The sequence below is a fragment of the Seriola aureovittata genome, chromosome 18 (genome assembly GCF_021018895.1).
Source record: "Seriola aureovittata isolate HTS-2021-v1 ecotype China chromosome 18, ASM2101889v1, whole genome shotgun sequence".
In the NCBI taxonomy this organism is placed as follows: domain Eukaryota; kingdom Metazoa; phylum Chordata; class Actinopteri; order Carangiformes; family Carangidae; genus Seriola; species Seriola aureovittata.
In genome coordinates, this window is record NC_079381.1 from 10,750,383 (window position 1) to 10,774,318 (window position 23,936).

General features: G+C 41.0%; 1 protein-coding gene across 15 annotated transcripts in view; it reads right to left on the reverse strand.

Moving 5' to 3' along the window:
* Positions 1-1,749: 1,749 nt before the first annotated feature.
* LOC130186294 (RIMS-binding protein 2-like) overlaps positions 1,750-23,936 on the reverse strand; it is a 65,372-nt gene continuing 43,185 nt past the window's right edge. For 10 of the 15 annotated variants that reach the window (XM_056403276.1, XM_056403275.1, XM_056403278.1 and 7 more), the window contains 18 exons: positions 22,062-22,266; positions 20,930-21,087; positions 20,661-20,740; positions 20,392-20,501; positions 17,663-18,481; positions 17,365-17,388; positions 16,050-16,201; positions 14,150-14,929; positions 13,621-13,776; positions 13,137-13,283; positions 11,790-11,892; positions 11,223-11,351; positions 9,521-9,690; positions 8,924-9,092; positions 8,654-8,754; positions 8,310-8,381; positions 8,005-8,169; positions 1,750-5,407 (listed from right to left, as the gene is read on the reverse strand). In XM_056403276.1, coding sequence (XP_056259251.1) covers positions 5,180-5,407; positions 8,005-8,169; positions 8,310-8,381; positions 8,654-8,754; positions 8,924-9,092; positions 9,521-9,690; positions 11,223-11,351; positions 11,790-11,892; positions 13,137-13,283; positions 13,621-13,776; positions 14,150-14,929; positions 16,050-16,201; positions 17,365-17,388; positions 17,663-18,481; positions 20,392-20,501; positions 20,661-20,740; positions 20,930-21,087; positions 22,062-22,266 — 3,768 coding nt within the window. In that variant the 3' untranslated portion in view covers positions 1,750-5,179. Of the gene's footprint in view, positions 5,408-8,004; positions 8,170-8,309; positions 8,382-8,653; positions 8,755-8,923; positions 9,093-9,520; positions 9,691-10,773; positions 11,077-11,222; positions 11,352-11,789; positions 11,893-13,136; positions 13,284-13,620; positions 13,777-14,149; positions 14,930-16,049; positions 16,202-17,364; positions 17,389-17,662; positions 18,482-20,391; positions 20,502-20,660; positions 20,741-20,929; positions 21,088-22,061; positions 22,267-23,936 lie in introns of those variants that run through there. The other 5 variants (XM_056403280.1, XM_056403286.1, XM_056403284.1 and 2 more) reach the window with 5 other exon arrangements.

Sequence of the window (23,936 nt, forward strand, 5' to 3'; positions counted from 1 at the left end):
AGAAAGAGAGGTGAAATACATCCATCAGTAATATAATTACAAAAAATAAATGCAAACTTGGCTTCTTTTACAGACATAGTAAGAGACATAGAAAAAACATATGGACATGTTATAAGCAGCAGGTCTGAGAATATGTATCTCAGACCAGACTTTCATATCTCTTCACCCATCAACAACAATATAGATATAATCAGTGCTTTATGTTTATTAATCTAAGGAGTAGAATGTAAAACAAAATAGTAGCCTACAGTAATGAATTCACTATATTACAGTAATACAATAACAATCTTATTGGAAGTATCACCTTAGACATTCAGTAGTCTCTCCCTGTTACTGATTATTATTGTTACTGGTTATGTGTTATTTCTTATTGCAGACTTCAGAAATGGCTCAAATGAACAGTGTCCAAGGAAACATCTAAATACTGGATCTGAGACTGCGGACTGAATCACATTGGCTCACTCACTGCAGCTCACCAGGACTGAATCTTTCAGGCTCCCTCCAGTCAGAAAGTAATGGATGAGAGTCAGCACAGTCAGTGACAACCTGGTCCATCTGTTAGACTTCAAATCTCATTTAACAGCAGTTCAGTTTCAGTTCAGTTTTTGTTGTTGCATTGAAACCGTGTCCGTCTTCGTTCCTTGTTAATCGGTAATCTATGTTCTGGCTTGAGTGACAGCTTACAGTGCCACTAACAAGAAACACTGTAAAATATAAATGAAAACGTTTATTTAATTATATTTATGTCATTTGCCATGTCTTGAATTGTCAGCTTGAACTTGTCGGGAACTCTCATCCTGTTTTTGCCGTCCGTTGATGGTTATGAAGCTTCACAGAGAATTTCCTAAAGCCTAATAAGCAACCTATGACAAAGCAGATATTCATGCTGTATACTAGGCCAAAGTGTACTGACCTCTTACTGAAGCTTCTCAGAGCTTGATCCATTTTTGGGCTGCACATTTAGAGCAAACTTTTACTGAGTGCCGTAATTACCAGCAAATCCTCAGAGAAACAGCTGGAATACATTTGAGTGCACCCATTAGGACATAGCTTCTATTGACAAGCCTTCTGCCGATAACAGCCACTAATAGTCAAGTCTCTGTTCTCTTTTCATTTATTTGACAAGAAGCATGTTGCTCTGCAGATGGCTGTGATTCATTTTGTGCAGCCCCAAAAATAAGCCATGACACCGAGCTGTCTGATATTGATCCTCAAACGCAGACCCGGGTCATATGACCGAAATATGTTCATCAGAGGAAGTATCTACACGCGGAGCTCAGATTCCTACATCATTTCAGGTAGTTGAATGTCCACACCTGCATGCCTGACCTCCTACATAAAACATTAAATGCATTTTTTAAAATGTCAAGTCCCAGTCATTTGTGTGACACGGGGATGATGAAAGATAAAGACCAGGGTACAACCATCAGTTAGACCCATCAGTGGAGGACATGAAAATGTGATCATAAATTTTGTCAATTTTCTCCTCTCTACAATTATCATATAGCCTTAAAACTTTACCATTATAATCTGATACCATGTTTATCCATGTCTTTTGTTTTAGCTGAAACTCCTCAGAGAAGAAAAGTGCGAGTGCCGACTCTATGGTCTCTGTTTTGTTATGTACATATATTGCATATAGGGCCTCAAAAGGTTTCATATGTATTCAGACAAGGTCTAAATGTGACCCGCTCCCTTCAGTGAAAACAAACTGAAGATACAAGACACACAAACGAACATAAACAACGATTTTCTAAAAAATATCAAATTTAATTTAGATATAAAAGTTGTATTTTTCACATGCACACCCACACATAATTAATCACCATAAATACTGTCCAATGATTTCTCTTTTTTCTTTTCTTTTCTTTTTTTTTTCTTTTTTTTTTTTTAACTTTGATTCACAAAGCAAGCACATACGGTGGACTGATACATCTGATTTCAAAGGACACTATGGAGAATGCTTGCAGTCTTTTACAGGGAGAGGAAATCTCAGTGCACTAAAAAAAAGGCTGTCGTAAAATCAAGTAGAAACATTTATAAATTACCTACAAATGGATCAAAGTACAAAAGAGCTACAGTGTTAAGAGACACTACACCCATTCACAAGAGAATGATTTGGTATTGGGACACCATATTAGTTCAACTGCATGAAAGACTGAATGAGAAATTATACATAAACAGCTTTGGAACAAAAATAATCAGTGTAAACCGATTTCTGAACTCGTCCTACATTCCATTTTGGCAACCCTCTCTTGTCACTGTCATTTCATCAATAATATTGACAAATTATTTCATACAATAAACTCATACCTGACTCAATCTTCAAGTGCAACTTGACATAAAGGACAACTGGAGATTAACAGGATAAAATGGACATTCAAAACTAAACAGAGAGAATATTTAAATTATTAAAGCTATCCCTCCTGTTCGTTATTGAGTTCTTGAGTGCTTTTATTCACCGCCACACCACACGAAATGTTGGTACAGTATGTAGACTCTTCCTCTCAGTAATACAAGTTAATATTTAAAATAGTATTCCCATGATCTTGCATAATTAACAAAGATAACAGCTGTCTCATTGAAAGCCCAAAAAGGGGTGAGCAAGTTGTGCTTTATCTACTATAGATGAATATATATTATGTGCTGTGACTATATTTGATCAGTGAGACTGAAGGTCAGCATTGCAGTTTGCATGTAAATTAAAAAAAAAAAAATAACCTTTTTTGTTTGTTTTTTCCGTCACATCAAGGCTTCCACACAGAATTGGATTAAGTCTCCAGCTGCAGGTTTTCCAGTGTTTGTCCAATGTACTCTGGCTGTCAGAACCATCAGAACACTTCAGATAAATAGATAGATATAGATAGATAGATATTATTTATCCCCTAGGGGAAGTTCATGTGTTCAGTAGCTTATCGGTCATAGTAATAATAACAATAATCAATAAATAAACAATAATAATTAAATGAGTCCACTTCCTTTGGCTGGGGTGTTGTATAGCCTGATGGCAGTGGGAACAAAGGATCTCCTGAACCTCTCAGTTTTTTTCAGCAGTTGAATGTGAAATCCTGGCTGTAGTGGGACACACAAGTTGCAAATTCGTGCTGAATGTAAGAATTCAAATAAAGTTTATTCAACCAAATTGGAGCTGAATATTTTTAAGACTTTCAAACAAAGTAGAAGCAACTAACATTTGGAAAAACTGGGAGAGTGAAATGCTGACAGTCAGTGTCACTAATCACACAGACACTTAAATTTAGATTCAGCTTCACACTCAGTGCAGCCTGATCTGTCATTTTTGGAGCTTTTACACTGACATTAAATCGAATGAAAAACTGATTTAAGAGACAGTGCTGAATATTACATCATCTCTGCTGATCTGATCGCATATTCTGCTCCAATTGTTTTTTTTTGTGGCATTATGCAAATAGGTTTGTTTTTTTGGTGGTTGGTTAAATATATAAAACATTCAGCGAGTCAACAAACTAAATGGAGCAACAACAGCATAGTGGAATCACTAATCAGAGCACAGTGCACTACAGCACACAATTCTTAAGTTATCCAAGATCATAGGAATAAAATAAGAAAATCTGTTCTGTACCACATTCCCTATATAAGCTGTGTAACATGTTAACTTTGTATGGTATAGTCCTTATAGTACAAGTCATGTCGAGCATAAATGTTACCATACAAAATGTATACTCAAGTTAAATAAGTTAGTATTTGTCTGCACAGACCTCAGGTACATGCAACAGAACCAGAGAACAATCCACGCCTTGCCAGTGTGGTTTGTAGTTTCTATGAGGCTTTTAGCATCGGCCCTCCATATCAACATGAGACAACAGAACTGAACAGTGCACAGGCAATGGAGGTAGCAGCACATCACGAGATCACAGGACCAATAACTACATGGCCTCTCCGTCAGAAAAAAAAAAAAAAAAAAAAAAATTAGTGAACAAGAAACATGAAAGGTGCAAAACATGAATGCGTCACATACTGCCTTATACACACACACACACACACACACACTCTCACACACACACACGTACGCACAGGCACACAAAACGTGTCTTTCACCAACCATCAGACAAAAACACCCACCTTTGTGCAATAGGAAGACAGACACAAAATTTTGTCTTGAACTAGGCGTTTCATGACAGTTTGACAGCGAGGACAGCAAACATCTCTGCTCTTACTTAATTCTCAAAAGTGACAAAGCTCAAGCGAACCCTCATCAAAAAAATTTAAAAATAAAAGAAGAAGAAGAAAAAAAAAACCTGGTGTAAATCGGCCTTGTATTCAAACGAGGAATGTCATGCTCATATTGTTTTTCGTAAAGGCCACTGAGACAGCTAAGCTCGCCTGGTGTTTCTGACGTTAATGCCCTGTTGCCGATCAGCTATTGTTTTGTTGTTCCTTTCTTCATCAGAAAACTCCCCCTCTGCTGAATCACAGGTACAAGCGGAAATGTTTCTCTTCTCCCCACCATATGCTACCACCTCTATGATATTGCACTGAATAAAGCCTTTGTGTTATAGCAGCCAGCATTACTTCACAGAATGCCTCAATAACAGTGTAGTCTATTAGAGATTTTCTTAGAGGAGTATGAGGTCTGTTTCCTTGTGGTGACATCAATACTCCAGAAAAAGTGATGTTTTTGTTGTTGTTTTTTTTGTTTGTTTTGTTTTGTTTTTGGCTGAAAAAAGCCTGTTGGAAACTTATATGTAACCAGATGCTTTGTTTTCACAGCTACCCTGCTTGAAATAAATGTAAAGTTTTTCTTTTTTCGACTAATGATACAGAAAAGAGAAAAATACATGTCATGAAAATCCTAGTTTTATTTTTATTTTTATTTTTTTGTTTTGTTGTTGTTGTTTTTTTTTTAATCATCCCTTGATTTAAAATACATCACAGTAATATGTTTTTGTGTCTGCAGGTCTCTTGATTTTGGCACTGCACTGTACATTATTTAGTTGATTTGTATCCATCACTGAACATGAATAATTGTATCACTGGTTATATTCAAATAGGCTCACGCAGTCCCGGAGACGAAGCTCACATCCTCTCTGTCACGTGGTGTTGGATCAGAGTTGATTGTATGGATGCAATATACAGAGCCCGGCATGTGCACATATTGTACATTTATGCTTTTTTCTTTTCTTTGTTTCTTTGTGTGTTTTTATTTCACAGGGGAGAGTCTCTTCAGCAGTTTCTTCCCCTTGGAAAGTAGTCCTTTCTTCTTCTTGTTTGCCAGGTCTTGTGGGTCCCGGGGGTCCAGCGAGACGTGCGGGGCCCTCGAAGGGCTGAGGGGCCTCATGGTGCCCGGCAGGAGGGGGCGAACAATTGGGGACGGGGCTCGCACGGGTGGGGCGTCGGTGTCGGCCGTGTCTGTGGTTTCTGTGGTAACCTGAGGAGAGAGGCGGTGGGGAGGAGGTGTGGAGGCATGGGGCAGCGCATTACAACAGAACCAAGACTTTCATACAGCAGACTAGTCTGTGCTCTTCTTCAAGGTATTATTGAAGGTGTGTTCGCCCTCAGTGCAGGCAGCAGTTTGGTACCTTTGTACTTGAGACTGTGCTGAGAAACACAACTGTGTTTTTCTAAAGATGAAGTGCTGTAATATAGGTTTTTTATTAATTTGTGCTATAATTAATCTTTTTTATGTAATTGCTTCCAAGAAGGAGCTTCTTTTTTTAGTCCCTCAAAATTATTTTAAATAGATTCCAGTTATACTTGTTGCAAGGTTAGGGCAAATTAATACATTTTTGAAGGATTTATTAAAAACCCTGAAAATTATTTTCTCTCATTCATTCTTACTATGAGCAATAATGTCCTACACAAACTAGACATTTTCTAACAAAGAACAGTTTTAATTATTTGACATGAGATTGTTCTGTATTTAGGTTTTTGGCTGTGTTCTTCTCACTGCTTGGGTGGGGCTCTGATGTCATGTATTTCTGTGCAACAATGGGAATTTAGCAATATTTCATCAGTTGTGGAGTGTGTTTTCCAATGCTGTCAGAGAGACGCTTCTGTCAACATGTTACACCCACACAGCCCTCATGAAGCAGATGAGTTGAGCTTGTGAGTGTTAAATTACATTTTTGATAATTAATTTAAGAAATTAGAATTTAGAGGGGAGAGGACTGTGCAGCCTTGGCGATGATATCCACTCTCTAACTCTCTCTAACAATCCAACCAATGCCTCTCACTAATGATACAAAACATAACTAATATTTTCAACAATCTGTACTAAATTGGCCAAAACTATCATCTGTCTGCCTGTTAATCTGTATTAAATTGACAGTGGAGATATGTTTTCACACACACACACACACACACACACACACACACACACACACACACACACACACAACCACAGACAAACACACACACACACACACAGTACATATGTAGAAGAAACACTGAGGAGGAAGCCATCAAATGCTGAGCACGACATTAGCACACCACAGAGCCGGAGAGGTCCACCATCAGTAGGCCATGAGGGAACATACAGTACGATCATATACAGTACAACACCCAGGGATGCAACTGTAGATACCAGGCTTCTCATCTAATGCAGCACAGAACGCACAGTTATGCATTTGTACACTTTCATTAAGATGATAGTTTGTATTGTTGACATAATGAGGTTTGTCAATGATATGCCATAAATATAATGCCTTTATGATGTCAAAGTGGATGCTGTTCAATATTGTCAGGTAATTATTACAGATATGTCATAAAATAAACATGTTCATTTGTTGAAATTAATATCTATAAATTTTATAATATACCTCATCATTTTCGTAACACCAAAACCAGGGAAATAACTTTTCGATCTGATTTGACTTTGACTAATCTGTCACCATGAAACAAAGCATTACAGAAACACTTGACAAGTGCTTCCGTTAAGTTCAAGTGGCCTTTGAAAGCTTTTTCTGTGACCACAAGCTGTGTGCATTAGAGGCTGCAAGTTTGGTATCTCAAGTTGCCGACTTACTGTACAAGGCAGACAGAGCCATTTATGGTGTGAAATGAACAATCTTCTTCTGTTTGTTTGTTTTGTTTTGCCAAGCGGGTGAGGAAAAACAAAAAAGAAATCAGATGTGGCAGCATTGTCACCGTCGGTAAAACCCACACCACTATGACAACTGAAAACAACAACAACAACAACATCAACAACAACACCAACACATGAACACAGGGCACAGAAAAAGAATGTTTTTAATATCCAATTTTTTCTTTTATTGTTCCATTGTAACAATACAGTATGGATGTCTCAGTGCTGCGGTTAGTTCTGTCTCTTGAGCTCAGAGCAAACATGGCATTATCCACTGTCAACATGGCTGAAAAATAGATTTGATGTGTGTGCAATATACATAAAGAAACAAAGCCTCTTTAAGGAAATACAGCAGTCGAGCCAAGAAAGTTATTAGAAAATGTATCAAGTTTGAAAAAGGCATGCTTTATCTCTTTTTCATCTTTAAAGTTTTCTTCTCAAATAATTTCTTTCAGTGTCACTGGGTAGCAATTTTTATGTGTTAATAAAGCACTTATTATTATCATTATCATTATTATACACAATAACCACAATTTGATTTTGTGTTTCAGTGCAAAGAGGTACCAAATTATCTTGTGTGAGGAATGAGTTGAGCCTTTTTCAAGTCCTCCTTAACCAGTGCTACATGCATAAATCACCCGCAGAGCTCCCACAGTCTATCCTCTCTCTGTCCATGTCAGGCTTTGCTTCTTCCTTTCTCTGAGACTCAGAAAGGTGTTAACACTGGATTTTGTCCCCTTTTCCAAAGGGTGAAGGGGGGGAAGAGAGGGGGGGGGGGGTAGTTAGTTTGTATAGAGTCACCACTGTCACCACATGGACAAACACACACAATGAACAGCACACAGACGGCAAGTGGAGGAAGCGAGAGACGGAAATCAAGAGAGAGGACGGAGGATGGATGAACACAGGGCCTAGCGCTGAGAGCGGCGATGATGATGTACCCGTTTGCCCTCTGAGACGCTGGCGGCAGAGTTGGCAGGGGGCCGGTTAGCAGGCTCTTCCTGGGGGTAGTGGGACGGAGTATCGGTCAGATACACCTCCACGTCATCAGGCACTTCTTCCAGGAAGTTAGAGGGAACCAGACCACGGTGGCCGTTGATCTCACCCTGAGGATGGAAACAAGGAGAGGAGTAAACATGGTTGGTGGACTAAAGGAAGGTTGAACATTATGTATTTCACACTGTATTTACAACATGTCATACACTGTGTAAGACCAGACACGCAAACGTGGACAAGCAGCACTCACATAATAGAACCCATCTTCATCGATATCTCCAAACACAGCGATGATGTCACCAGCACAGAAGGTCAGCTCAGCCTATCAGGAGACAGAGATACAGACACGAATATACAAGGAATGTGATCCATATTTAGTATATGAAGGACTTTTTTTCCTGTTGTAGCTGCTGTCATTATATTTCTAAGTAGTTTACACTGGTTTGAAATTCCAAAAGTAAATATATAGCACATATCACACAGGTTTTAGCATTGCGAAAAGGTTGAGAATAAATGTAAGGTGGGTAGCATTAGTTTATGTGTGGCTGTCCTTTGATAAGTGTTTAGCAGTCCATCCTTAGCAGTTAGTGATACCTCGACATCAACATTTGGGGAGCTCTCTCGGGGGTCGTAGTCATACAGAGCCACCATCCTCCTCGAGGCCTGATCTCGACGGAGGCCTCTTCTGTTCTGCTCTGGAAGCGATAATAAAGGCCATTTTAACAGGAAGTATTTCATCTCATGTTTTTCATTCACAATATTTAACCATTTCCAAGCCCACTGACTCTGAAACAGTTCTATAACTGTGTGTTTGAACCCACAGATCTTAACTTGCTCGTGAGTTTGACTCTGCAAGTGTAATACCTATTCTGTCCACAGGGGTGCTGAGTGGCAGGAAGCCCTGTTTGATGAGCTGGTCCATGGTCTCATCGTCCTCCGCTCGAATCTCTGACACCATGTTACAGGGGATCAGCCCCATCCTGCCTCTCACTTCACCTCTGTAAAACCCATCTGTGTCTTTATCACCGTACACCTGGTAATCAAGAGAGTGAAAGAGCGATGTTTAGCGCTCCAGCTTTAAAACATACACTGTGCTTTTTATTTTTTAAATTAAATTGTAAAATAGAATAACAGAGATTGAACATTTAAAGTTGTAGGTGGCCAGCTGGATTGCAGAAGAGCTATTTTAACTGCGAGCTAGTCTATACACTTAAATCTTGCATGATAAACAGGGTAAAGTTAGTCTGAAAGAATTATGCAGTTACTGCACATTATTATTATTAACAGTTATTTACTGTTACTGACAACCTATATTTTAGGATCATAGTGTTTTTAATGTTAAACTTGCACTTTATGGTCTGGGTTCATCTTACAGGCAAATAAACTCACAGAGGAGGAATAAAAAAAGATCAAGAATGAAGTGAGTCAAAGTATCTGGCCATCTGAATTTTAAACTCCCACCCTAATGATCTGCCCCTCTTTGAACGGCAGCTCCTCATCAGCTGCATCTGGGTTAGGGGACATGGACAGGGGGTCGTAGTCAAACAGGGCCACAAAGATCCGGAAGGACTCCTCGGGCTCTGACTCATCGTAGTATGTAGGAGAGCGGCGATCCCGATCCCTGTATCCATCTTTAAAACATGACAGACAAAAACAAACCAAAGAAAAAATCATCCTGTATCTGTAGATAAGGCAGCCAACAAATGTGATCCAACAAAACAGCTGCTTTGTAGGAGACTCTGTGTCTTTGTAGAATTTTTTATCTCTGTGAAATGAAATTGGCCACAAATGGAGCAGATTTCAGGGCTCAGTGACAAAACCTGGAAATCATTTGGTGACAAAAATAACTCCTGTATATATAGCACTTTTATAATGAGCCAGTCTATATTTTTACATAGTGATGTTTCTTAGCCATGCTTCAATCAAAGGAAATCAATGACAGGAAAGTTTTCGTCTTAATAAGTCTTATTGATTTGCTCATGCAGTGTTGCATTGCAGATTTGATTTTCTCGTCTAGTCATATTTGTGCCTGTGCATGCAGGAAGAAATGTGTGCTCAGTCAATTATTTCAATCATTTACTGTCGCATGCACCCACAAAACACACAAACACACACACACACTACGTGTATTTATACATTTTTATCTATATTTATGTTTGTATATGTTTGTGCACTGAGAGACAAATGAGGAGCAAGACAAAACATGGTGCAATGCACAGAAGTGATTCAGGGATGTGACAACATCAACAAACACACAAGACTCTGACGTGCATGCTACAAAAAGCCAAAACAAAAAGTGCTTCTAATGGTAACAACTCCGTATTTCTATTTTCACATATCAAAACATAATACTTAGTGAAATTCTAAGATTTAAAGCACATATCTATATTTATTGTTCCACATGTTGCCAACTCTTGTAGCAGCAGATCTAAAGCAGAAATGGCTGAGTTGTCGTGGAAGCCTGTCATTTGTTTGAATTTGGCATTGCAATATTTAGAAAATGCACCATCTAGCAAAGTATAAGACTGTTGAGCCAGTACTTTAGTTTGATGCCTGAAAATACAAGTCTGACATAAAATGCACTGATTCCAGGTCAGCATATGCCAATCTACAGAAGGTTTGGTAACTGTATTATTGTTTTATGTGTTGGTAGGACAGAAATGTAAGGGACAACTGCATTTCCAGCAGCTGATATTTCAAACTCAAACGGTAAAAAAAACAAAGGTCTAAAAAAACATAAAGCAATGAAGTCAGTGTAGTCATTCTTTATTGTCTAGCACTATTAACTCTTCAAAATTTCATGCATGAATGCTCCCATTATAAGTGTAGTGGGTGTGGTTGTACCACAAAGGGGAGGGGTTTAGCAGGCATCTGGAGTTCAGTGCAGTGAGTGAGGCATTCTCTGAGCAGTCAATCAATCATTTATCATCTGCAACTGTGGAAACGTTCATCCTGGACCCGAGGTATGGCTTGCCAGTGGGTCCACCATTTCAGTGCAGTGCAGTCATGCTGTTCAACTGTAAGCATAATAATAGCTATTATTATTTAAGACAGAGAGACAGGCACTTGCAAGTGTCCACAGCTACTGTTTGCCATTTGCCAGTTGCTGGTGGCATTTTTGTTGCCATGCTGTGGTGGTAAAAACAGGACTGCAGGCACATACCATGGGGAGACCTGGTGCCGCCCATGTGCCTGCGGGATGACCGTGTCCTGTGCCGAGCTACTCTGCCATAGTAAACATCCTCGGTGATGGGGGAGAGGTTTCCCTCACTGTTATTCTCAGAGGTTACCTCTATGGGAAACACCAGTTAGAGGGTGATGGGGTTACAACGCAAAAAGCACAACCTTCCCCTCCCAAAAGGTCAACTAAAGATTTGTGTTGCCACCTAAAACTTACAAGGTCATAACAAATGCACACAGGAAAGCAGCTATGAAAAACTACCGTCATTGTCAGAGTAGATTATGGTATCGTTTTGTAGTGCAATTGTGCAGTTAAAGAAAAATCTCCAGCTTGTAGCATCATGATAATCACTGCAAGATTGAACTTATGTTAATGTAGTGGAGAGCATGAGAGCATGGTTCATAGACACAGAGGTGATCTGGAGACACACAGAAGCTCATGACAGCTTTAACAGAGAAACAAACACTACTGCAATATGGCACAGACAACATAAAAATCCTTTCTAAAATAGCCTAACCCTTTCTTCCTCAGCCTCCTGCCCATACTAACCAATGGAAGGGACCATTAGAGGTCGCCTCTGAGGTTGGGGACCGCCATGATGGATTCTTCTCCCAGGTTCCCGGTCATGGCCGCCTCCAGCCGGAGTGTTTGTCTGAAATGCACATAAACACACAAGACATTCGCAAACATTAGACATTCATGAGTTGCTCACAGACACGTGAACAAACTTGCAAACAGTATGTGAAAAAAATGACATTGACATACTTGTACAAATTGTATGTAAACAAAATCATGCAGCACTCACAGGCAGGCACGCTGAAACACAGACACATAGACACACAATCAAACACACACAAGCCCACAGGAAGTTTTAACATTCCAAAAATAAAGCAAAAAACTAAAAACATACTACTCACTTAAAATTTGTAAAAAGAAAAAAAAAAAAGAAAGAAAAAAGGTAAAAGGCTGTGTAAAAGATGTCGGTAAGCTCCGTGTATGTTACAACACTCCATTGTAACGCTGAACTGGTCAAACCCAGTTTCTCACTGTGTCTCTCTCCAACATGCTCAAACACAGCCTCTGTCTGTTTATCTCCATGGTGCCGAAACATTAAAGGTGCTTTCAGACACCGAGCGGCTTCAGGCTAACTCCGATCCTACTAACAGCCTGTACCATTCACCGCAGGCTGCGACGCAGATGGTATAAGCTCATCCCAAAACTAGAGAGTTGCAACTTAAAGCAGAGGACATGTTTAGCAATATGACCTGATCAAAATAGAACATTTTGCTAACTAATATCTTACATTCGTCCACCGTGGATAAGCAGATATTGCTCCAGCATCATTTCTCATCACTGATGTCTTAATGTTAAGTAATGTAGCTCAAACTGTAAAGTGAAATAAGCTTATCTCTTCAGTGTAGTTTCTGTAGTTGCCAAGGTCACACGTCAAGCGATCATGGAAAGTTGAAAAGGTTGAACCATCATCAGCTCCATCAACTCAGCAGCCAATAACCTTGTGTGTTCATGAAAGCAGCACTGACAACAATGGAGGCAGTCTGAAAGCACCTTTGCACCCAGTCTGTCTCTCTCCATGGTGCTGAAGCATTCAAACCCAGTCTCTTTCTTTCGCTGTTCATCTCCGTGCTCAAGAAACGGTCAAACCCACTGTCTCTACCTTTCTTATCCATGGGCCGAAACATTGAAACCCATTTTTTTCCCTCTCGCTCTTTTGATATAAATTCGATCTAAACTCAGCACACACACTAACAACACATATCAAGTGCAAGTCAAGGCAGCAGACTCAATTGAAGTATCTGTGCCTGTGCAGTTCACTAAAGAATAATAAATTTGGGTGGTTATGACTCTTGGGTTTAGAATAAGTGCAAAGAACTGCACCTTAGGTGTGTTGTGCGAGTTGCGTCGACGTCCCTCTTCCAGCTGCATCTCAGAGTACAGCTCCTCCTCATCCTCTTCCATGATGTCAGACAGGTCAGAGCCCCGGCTGCTTTCGCTGTGATAATCTTCATTGTGACTATAGTGAGGCTTTCGGTAGTCACACATACACACACACAAACAAACACACAGACGCAAATGTTTAAGTCCACATACATACATAACATACATGCACACAGCAAACACACATGGATAGGCAAACACACGCACATGAGCACACGCACACGCGCGCGCACACACACGCACACACACACACACACACACACACAGGTACGGGCACAGGAGTGTATGCATGCAACCACCCAGACATGCATGCACACACACATCCAAACATACACACACTTAAAGAGGTTCTCCATTGAAAAACACATTGGAGGTGAGGCTGGAAAGAAGGCAAAGCATCCATCACTTATCATGTTGTTCTTACCGGCCTCCCCAACTCAGAGCCTCTGAGGAACTCATCTACTGAGGGTCCTCTCCGACGGCCGCGTGCAAACCCTTCCTCATCTTCCTCTTCCTCGTCAGAGTGATGCTGGTGAAATGAATGACCCTGCTCTCCGTACCTGCCCTGCCTCCTCTCCCCCTGAAAACGTATGAAAAATTAAGAAAGTCAGAAACAGAGGGATGGAAAGTGCTACTTGGTTATTGCATTTTGCAGTTATTTTGCTGCTCTTTACATTTTACAAGTTTGACAACACAATCTGCTCTGTCTTTTCGGTGTAATAAACTGACAATCATAGAAAGCTAAATATCCCTTTGTACACAAACAATAAATTACTACATTCACTCAATTTACTCCCCTTCATTTACGGGTCGTTTAAATTTACAGATTAAATTCACAGTTTGTCTTGTTGTGAGTTTCTTTTTTCTTTGTTGACTGTGTATTCCATTCTCACTAAGCATCAGCCATCTGTAATATATGATGAGTGAATTTAGTATGTCCATTTCCATCAGACCTTGCCACTTTCTGCTGCCACCCTCTGCGCTGCCTCTCGGGCAATGGCTTTGGCCACGGTGTCCGGAATAAGCGTGCCTCTGGGCTGTGGTAGAATCCTCTGCGGGGAGGGGGAGCGTGGATTGGCAGAGGGAGGGGCCTCAAGGGTGTGGCCTTGCATGGGCACAGGAGGCTGGGAAGAGGGAGAGCGCGAGGGGTCCCAACCGGGCTGGCCAGGTGGAATAGCTCCCCCGTGGTGGGCCGCATGCTCTTTGGCATCCAGGTCTCTGGCACTTACTGGTCTCTGAGGTATAGGGTGGGGCTGGGGGTGGGGTAGCAGAGGCAGTTGGTGCTGGGGCCTGGGACCTTGGTGGGGTGGACGAGGCTGAAGATGTAGTGGCTGGGGCTGAGGATGTGGGGGTCGAAGCTGGGGTTGCGGTGGTCCACCTGGATGGGGAAGTCTGGGATGGGGTTGAGGGTGGGGAGGATGGGGCGGGAGTGGTTGTCCATGTGCCTGGGGTGGAGCAGGAAGTTGGGGCGTGGCATGAGGAAGATGAGGGGATTGGACGTGGGGTTGAGCATGGGGATGTGGAGGGGGGCCTGCGTGGGGGTGCATTGGGGGTGGCAGGGGAAGCGGAGGTAGAGGCACAAGCAGGTTGTTTGGAATGACGGCGACTTGGGAGTCCTGGGATTCTCCCTGTACTGACAGCGTCCTGACGATGACCTCCCTGGCCTCCAGGCACTGAATCCTTGTCAGCTCGACGGTAACATAGTCTGCCATTGGGTACAACACCTCAGCTATCTGGGTTTAAACAGAAAATAAAATGTTAACATCAACAGAAACTGTATAATCAATTTTAGCAACAACTACAACATTAGAATCACAGTCAAAACACCAGAAGTGAAAACATGATCACATCCCCACGTGATTGTCAACTTCTGCCCCCTCTCCTTACAAGCCGGGAGCCCCCCCCCCCCCCCCTCTCTCTCTCTCTCTCTCTCTCTCTCTCTCTCTCTCTCTCTCTCAATCTCTCTTCTACTTCATCACGCTGCTAGATTAATGACTCAGCTACACAGTTAGTCCAGCCTTTTTGAACTTAGTCTAATTTCTGTCCCTCTCTTGCTCTGCCGAGACACAGCAGTTACCCCTGGTTTCTCCAGAGCTCTCTTCTGGCCGCAACAATTCTGCTGCCCATTCTCAACAAATAATCAGTTTGATTATACATTTTCCCTTGTTCCAATTCCTCTGCATTCTTCACTGGGGTTCTCTGAACTAGTCGTGTAACAAGGATGAATCTCATTATAATGATCCCCTGCTCTTTCGTCACTCATGAGGGACTGGCAAAATGCTACTTAAAATGCTTTTAAGTTCCAACTCAGAGAGCAGCACAGAAGTAGTTTGCTGCCAAACATGGCTCAGTGTTGATTTACACTTTCCAGATATTGTGTTGATTTACTCTGAAGGTCACCAGAGGGAGTAAGAGACCTTTCCAAGACATTTCATAGGTCCCACATTGAGAGACCTGTACTGATAGTGATTCACAAGTAGGTGGCACTGCTGTGTGCGCTGACAGCCTTGATGACATAACGCCTCACTCAACAACAGAGGCTATTAGCATCCCATCTGTGATGTATGTTCTCATGTTTGAAGTGGATCAGACAATTCACACAGTGTTTTACATAATGTGTCTGTGTACTGCATGTAGGCCTTTGAAATATGGATCCCATATGCTTGTGAATTCTCAACAAACCAGTTCTTCTGTATCCACGATACTGTAGAAAGTCACATTTTCTCTCTAATCACGAGTGAGGCCTTTAACCCAAGATGAGCTCCTCACCATCACTCACCACACCTTCTTTAACAGACTGAGCTAAAATAAGGACAAAGTCTTGCTTGGTAATACTAAAACCTGCTAACTCACCCTCTGTCCTTTAGTGCATACTGCGTAGCCAATGACATTTGCACCATTAGATGTGCCTGTGGGAGAGAGGATTGGTGGCTTCCAGCAGACCTGTAGGACCCCTGGAGCCTGCCCACAGAGCACCTGTACATCCTGGGGAGGCAGTGGAGGGCCTGGGAGGTGAGAGAATAGGTGTAAGAAGAAAAAAAGTGATGATTCACTGTTTAGATATCATCATCATACAAACAAGAGGAGAGGGTGTGATGCATTCATCAAATGCACAAATGGGCACACTCACAACCATGCACAGGAATGCCCACATACAAGAGAGGGGGTGGGAGGATTCAGGAAAACAACAAACTGGGTTCATTCATAATTTACCCTACATGTTTAAATGTGTGAAAGAATTACATTAACATCTTATTTTGTATTTTGTACATATGCACAGTCCATGCTGATACTTGTGATAATGTGACATTGCTAGTGGGGGACATTCACAAGACATTGTGTGCTGTGTTTATAAAATGTTATGATAGTATATGGATGCGTGACTGTGGGACTAACCTAAGATGCTCCATAATCAAACTGAGCCCTCTTAGTGTTATCATTATTTTGCAAAATATTTTCCTCTGGTCTAGTGCTACACCATAACCACCATACACTACTCTTTATTAGAAGATTTAAAAAGGGAAAAAAAAAGAGAAGGTAGAATGAACGCGGGCTTCTGGGCCTCTTTAGAGAAACACTGTTGTCTCAGCATGCAGCACACAATCCAGAGAGACTAACTACAGCCCAGTCTTTGTCTTCCACTCTCCTGGATCACTGCATAAAACATGCACAACTGCATTCAAGCAGAAGCAAATGCACACTGATACAAAATGGCCATTTCAGTGAGCAGTGGAAGGGCACTGCTTTATATAGAACTGGTTATTCTAGGCTAGGCTATAGGCTGAGTAAATGACTCATCAGAATAATAACTGATTGTATCTTGTGATGCAGGGCTGGTCTCTAATTAGTCATGTGCTTGGTGCAGTAAGCAAACTTGGGCAAAATTGCATTTGAATTTGGTTAGAAAAAACATGGTGTGATTAAATTTCATTAGATACATGAATGACAACATTGTTAGTAGATGAAAAGTTGTTCTTCAATCTCAGAACCATAACAAAATGCCATTTTGCCCACATCGCTCAACTAATTAATTCATCTATTTAGTCTCATGAGTATAACCCTCTTCCAAAAGTATCATAGCACAAATGTCATCTCTGTCCATCGGTTTTCTGTACAAAGTGCTAAGACATATGGGAAACTCAGCCCAGGACTGATGTTTCATTCTGACCTGTTCTGCAATATGGTGTTGGACCTAGACAAAATACAATACACAACAATGGCATGGTAAGGCAATGCGTTACTGTACTCTTCTACAGTACAGTGATATCTGACGTTATGACGTTATGTTACATATTAGACCTGACATTATAAACAGAGTAGTAGCAGTCTGTAATCTCCATCTGTCCTACTACAGCAGTGTTAAAAACAAAAAGAAAGTATACAATACTATTGACAATTGTCTGTTATGGAGCTATGGATATATTATTGGTAATGGATCTCTATGTATAGAAATGAGCCTTGCTGACCTGCAGCCTGAGTGCAGAACTCCACACCAGCTTCCTTCCTCTCTCTCTGCTCCAGTGGCAGTTGCCATGGCACCTGGTGCGGCTGTGCCACCACTGTCACTTTGTACACCGTCAGGGGCTTCAGGTTGAGGAAGCGTAGTCTATACCTTCCTGGCTTAATCACCGCGTGCTCTACCCCATCCAAGAACACGGTGTGACCATAGTTACTGTTACTAGGCAACCAGGAGAGCTCGGCAGTGTCACGCTGGATGTCATCGACTCGCAGACCGCACGGTGCGACCACCACATTGGCTCCCACCAGCAAGGTGCACCGCAGCTCGTCTGACAAGCCCCGGTCAGTGATGCACTGCACGGATACGCGATGAACGCAACCGTCCAGGTCCAGCTTCTCCAGCAAACACTTGGTCCGGCCACCGTACTGTATACTAGCACGAAGTTCCCCATCTACTAACACGTTGTAGCCAGAGATGTTCCCCCAGCCCAAAGGCACTAGTGGAGGCTCCCAGGCCACAATGACGCTCCGTGCCAGCTGCTTGATCAAGGTGATCTTTCGGGGATAAGGCACAACATTTTCAGCCAGGTCCTCAGGGTCAAGGGGCCCCCCTGTCCCATTGCTACAGGGAACCAAGGCATTAGCTGAACCCAGGAGGCCATCCTGGGAGGCACCTCCATCCACTGCCATCAAGGCCATGGGTGTATGGTCCAGTGGGCCCAGGGTTTCTCCTCCCTCCCCAGCCTGAATTGCTGGTTTTTCCTTGTCCTGGACAAACTCCACGAAGTTGGAAGGGACAAGTCCTCGCTGGCCATCCAGCAGCTCCCCTGTGACACAGAAAGAAGCAGAGAGACTATTTTGTGCCTCATACTTTTATGTTCATGTTTCCTAATAGTGTAATGCCAACTACCTGAAAATACTACCCTTTAACAACTATCCCTGTGTGGTGCCTCCTACGAATGCTAAAATAGGCATCACTAATGGATCCTTACAAGAGAAAGACAAAACGAAAGCAGTAACATGAATACATATAATTGTACGTGAGCTTTTTTCCTTGCAAGGTGGGAATGAGTCAGAGAGTGAGAGGCAGGAGAGTTGTAAATATACAGTATGTACTATTCTCTAAGATGTAAGATGCACAGCTGGTTCTCTGATGCCATCTTTTATACTCTCTCCAGTAAACACAGAAGTAAGAAAACACTCCTTTTCAAGATTTCGAAGAACTTGAACTTAAGTTCACTGCTTTTGAACATTTCCAGGAACACCCCTGAGCATGTAGATGCTGTGGTCAATGCAGAAAAAAACAGCTTAGATCTGTTCTGTAGTATTTTTCCCAAAGGGAAGAATTTTGTCTTCAAAAAAGCTATCATCTCGTCCTTCAATCCCTTTTTCCACAGAGGCCTTAGAGACCTTAAGACCATGTGTGCATCTGTGTGTGTTGTTTGTGTGTGCTGATGATTAAGATGAGTCCCACTGGATTAGTCATCAAGCTAAAAGGGACCAAGGTCCCATCTTGACAACAGCTTGGTCAGGCCCGATTCTCCCTCCTGCATGGTAAATACAAGGCTTCTCCACGATGCCATGCAATCTCACCGCCCACAGCTAATGAATCACTGCAGCTGAGTACTACTGTGTTTGTGACGGCCTGCGCTGGCTGCAGGATTGCTAGCTAGAGGGATTAGGATTGCCTCTGATTGAGAAGCCTTCATAATTCTAAAAAGATTATACAAGAGAATCACTCCAATCACCACTTATGAAAAGTGCAATGGAATTTTTCTTGGTGACACTGGTGCACTGGAGCATACTTATAAATGTATATACTTAAGTGTGAGATACATGCAAGGATAGATATCATCTAGTGGAACTTTAAAGTAAGAAATAATCAATTACAAACACTGATACATAGGTGGATCATAAACTATAAAACAGGTCTGGAAACTTTAATATCTGAGCATTCAAAACATAGATCGCAATGTCTCATATGTCTCATCGGGAACAGTCTTAAAAATCATTGCAACATAACTACATGAATACATTCACACTGCACTAACAAAGAGGAGGTCACAAGATGAATATAGCCAACAGTTTTATGAAGGACAGATACTGGATGAGTTATGAATGCTGCAACTGTCATGCAACCTAACAGCAACCTTTGTAGCAGTGTGTAGAATGACTGCATCAGCATTATAATCCTTTTACATTAAGTTTTCATTGTGTTATATCGTAATGTAGAGAGCTTGTAATGCATGTCACTTTAAATATACAACAACTATACATATACTCGTACATAAACAATACAATGTACAGCATATGTGCTACAACAGTCAGTGCTCCCCAGACATGGTCATTTTAAAAGCATTTACACGGCAAGTACAATATTTTAAGTAGATCAAATTCTCTAGGGGAGAAACTGAGCTGACACACACTTTTTGGCATTTGTCTCATTGTGAGGTAATTAATACATGATGATGCACACGCTTGTTGTGACTGTCAAGCATTCTCTGCTACAGCAGCAGACACTGACTCAGGCAAAATCACACAACTTGAAAAGCAACAAAGGACACCCCCTGCTTCACTGTCATCTTTTATCTTTACACTGACATTTTTTTATGACATTTGTCATCTGATTGTCTGCTTAAGACTAACTTGCAAGTTAATGCTAAAATTATTTTCAGTCATCTCCAACTCAAGGACAACTTCAAACACATCACTTGTGTTGGCCTGTTTTATTTCTCACCTTCATAGAAGCCATCATCATCCATGTTTCCATACACGTACAGATACTTTCCGGCCACAAGGGGGAGTTCTGCTTCAGGATGCTCGTTTGGTCCATCGTAAGGGTTATAACTGAAAGGAAAAATATTAACACTTCACTCTTTTACTTTTTATGTCAAGAGCCTCTTCCTTAAATCTGTAAATATTACTACATTCATAAAGGACCTGTTAATAAACTTAATAAAGATCATCTGCAATAAAACCAAGACTCCTGAAGCTGGTCTCATTCACCTGTAGCGGGCAGTGCAAAGGCGGACCTGGCCTGTGTAGCGAGGCTTGGACCTGGGTGATGGGCTGGCCTCATCCTCCATCTATAGATTAACAAAAGAAACAAAGATATTGTTAAATAAGATTAAACAATTATCAATCATTATTACCATCATTAAGTTTGAATATATGACAATATAAGTCAACATGGCCAGGGTAATGTTGTTGTCTTCAAGGTATGGTACATGCAATAATGTGATGAAATTTAGTGATGTGGTGTCACTCAGACCCACCTCTGATGAGGTTCGCTGTCGAGGGGTGCTGGGGTGGTCCGTTGTCACGGTGCTGGATTTGACAGACAGCAGTTCTGGTCCTTCTCTGTCTCCAGTCTCCGGCATGCAGGGCAAGAACTGGGAGATCAGTAGCGGCGTGTTTGCCGTGCTCTCATCGCCTGGGAGACATTGATTTCCATAGCAAATGAAGAGCAACTGTCAATCCTTCTCTACCCATTTGCTGCTCATTGCACAGCTATTGATCTTCATGGCAAATTCTATTCCATCCCCATCAACACCTCACATCTGCAATGTATTTGTCCTTAAATACCACTGAGGTCCTCATGGGAAAAATAATCTTAACAAAACAAAATAGAAAACTGCAGTCTAGTGGTGTGAATGGCTGAATTCTTTGAAGAAATTACCGTAAGTCAACAACATGGATCCACTGCATCACTGGGTTCTTGTGGTTTGTGAGTGGGTAATATTATGCATTAGAACAAAAGCATCAGTGAGCCCCCTCTGTTTCAAGTGAAGAGAAAGATAAAACAGGATTTCCAGCACTTCAAAGACCTTTGGTCTGTGCCAGACTGTATAAATCTACATCGCTGATATGGCTTTATCTGCTGGCTCTGCAGGTTATACCATGTGTTGTTAGAATACTAATGTGTTAAACTACATTCATGACATACATCAGGCCTGTGATCAATTAGGGTAGATATTGATCATGAATAAGCAGTATCGCCGTTAATGGTGTCCACCTCTGGTCAGGAATAAGCTGATCCAGCTGTTATGTTAGCTGTCTGAGGATTAGATTGCTCTGACTCTCATTTCATTCTGATCATAAAGCCTTTTGATCACATGTAATTTGGTGGGTGCTTTAATCAAGTGTAGCGAGAATACATAAATTTTTAAGAATAGGTGGACTCCACTGGTGGTAAACCATTTAACCCTTAGTAACATTTTCTTACTGTCAAAGCGCACAGAGCTACATTTACCACTGAGTGAAGATATAAAATCATCAATAACCATAACAAATATTACTACCAAAATAATTCTAATGAATTATACATATAAAAATTTCATATGTAAACACATTGTTTTTAATTACTCAAAACTGAAGTTTGAAAATGAGGTGGGACTATTGACCCACCTGTCTCCGGTTGGCCTTCAAATCCAACGATGACCTGTGGGAGTTTCTTGTGTAGTGAGAGGGGGATCTGAGATGTGGAGGTGGGATTAATTTTAAGGATGTCCACAGTATCTGATTGCAAACGAAAATTCAGCAACTCTTTGGACAGCTGGTGGAAGTGTTCACTCTGTGACCTGCATTTCTGCTCCAGGTCACGAACCTTGACCTTTGACAGACAATGAAGAGAGCAAAAGGGGGTGATAATGGCCAAGAGAAGGGAGTGGGAAAAAAAGAGAGCAAAATATGAGGAAAAACATACTACAAGACGCAAAGCATGGAACATACTTCATCACATGTATTTGCACAGATACGAGTCCTCTAAAGAATAGCCAACGTTTTATCTGTTAATGTTGATCCAACACTGAACCAATTAGAAAAGGATCCCTAAAGACCCATTTTCCAGCTTATAGCAGCATATTATATTGAAACCACTGCAGTCTAATCAACGCACATGGAAGTGTAGAGTCATCTGCTGCAGCTGCTGGTACACAACATAGCTAAACTCTGATAACAAAGCCTGAGCACTGCAAAGAGTTAAGAGGATTAGAAATCTTACAGTATATACATTAAATACGTCATATCACTGACATATCAGAAGAAGCTGGGGAAGATGTATGGGTGTACAGTGGGTAGCATATGGATAAAGAAATATAGCAAAACCTTATTCAGTATCATTCAGTGTATATAGGGATTCTCAATTTGCAGAAAAAACCCACTAAAGGCTTTGAAAGCTCCGGTGATTTGCTGCAAATTCACACAGGCAACAAAGGGGAGATGAAACTAACCGGGGAGGAAAATAAATACCTGAAACATTCTGTCCTTATTGTTCTGTTCAGATAAAAAGCAGCAGAACAGAAAAAAAATAAAGAAAGAAGAAAAATTAAAAGAAAAAAATACATGCTGAAACACCAAACACCAGTAAATGCTATTGTAATTGATGCAAAGTAGGAAAAAATAATGCAAAACAACAATATATTTATCAGCACAGATAAATACACAGAAGCCAAACAAAATGAAAGTGGGAGGAACTGAAAAGACAAATATACATCTGTCAAACTAAAAAAGCCCAATAAGCACAAAATGACTGAGGACTGTGGTTTCACAGAATACAGAATATAAGTTCTAGGTTTGTTTCCTATAGAGAGTGGAGCTATGGTTTCCTTCCTGTTAAAGTGTGTGTTTGCCCATTAGTGTGCAGATACAGGCGTGTGAAAAAGACTATAAATTAATTCATTGGATTTGTAAGAAGAGAGCTACACTCCTTGACAGTGGAGTTTCCATTTCTCCATCCAAACGCTTGATGTTTATCTGAGCCAAACTGAGGCTGCTTGCTCAGTAAAATCGTATTCAAGTGCTTAAGATGGATAATAACATGACCTCACTTGAACTACACTCAAAGGAGTCAACACACTATTGTCGTGACAAAAGGATTTAGAGTGAAATGAGAAAATAATTTCAAGTAGACGGGCCAGTGACAAGCATCTTAAAGACTCTGATGAAACACAGCAGGTCGGTGATTTGATCGTGGGGAAATTTATAAAAGTATTCAAGGTCAGCCTGGATGCAGGATTAATGGGATGTGTGAGTCCACAAATGTTGTGATAAAAGTTTTTAGTGATATTGCGTCCAACAACAGTACAGAAAACCTAGAAGAAGAGAAAGAGAAAACTCAATGTTTTATTATATTATTCAATAAGCCTTGATGTTGACAAACTGATTTTTTAAATCAGCTGGCTTTTGATGTCTGTTCTGTTATTTATACAGGAAAATAGTATCACAGTATTAAAAAAAAAAAACTTACATGATGTTACAGCAGACTATATGTGGAATTCAAAT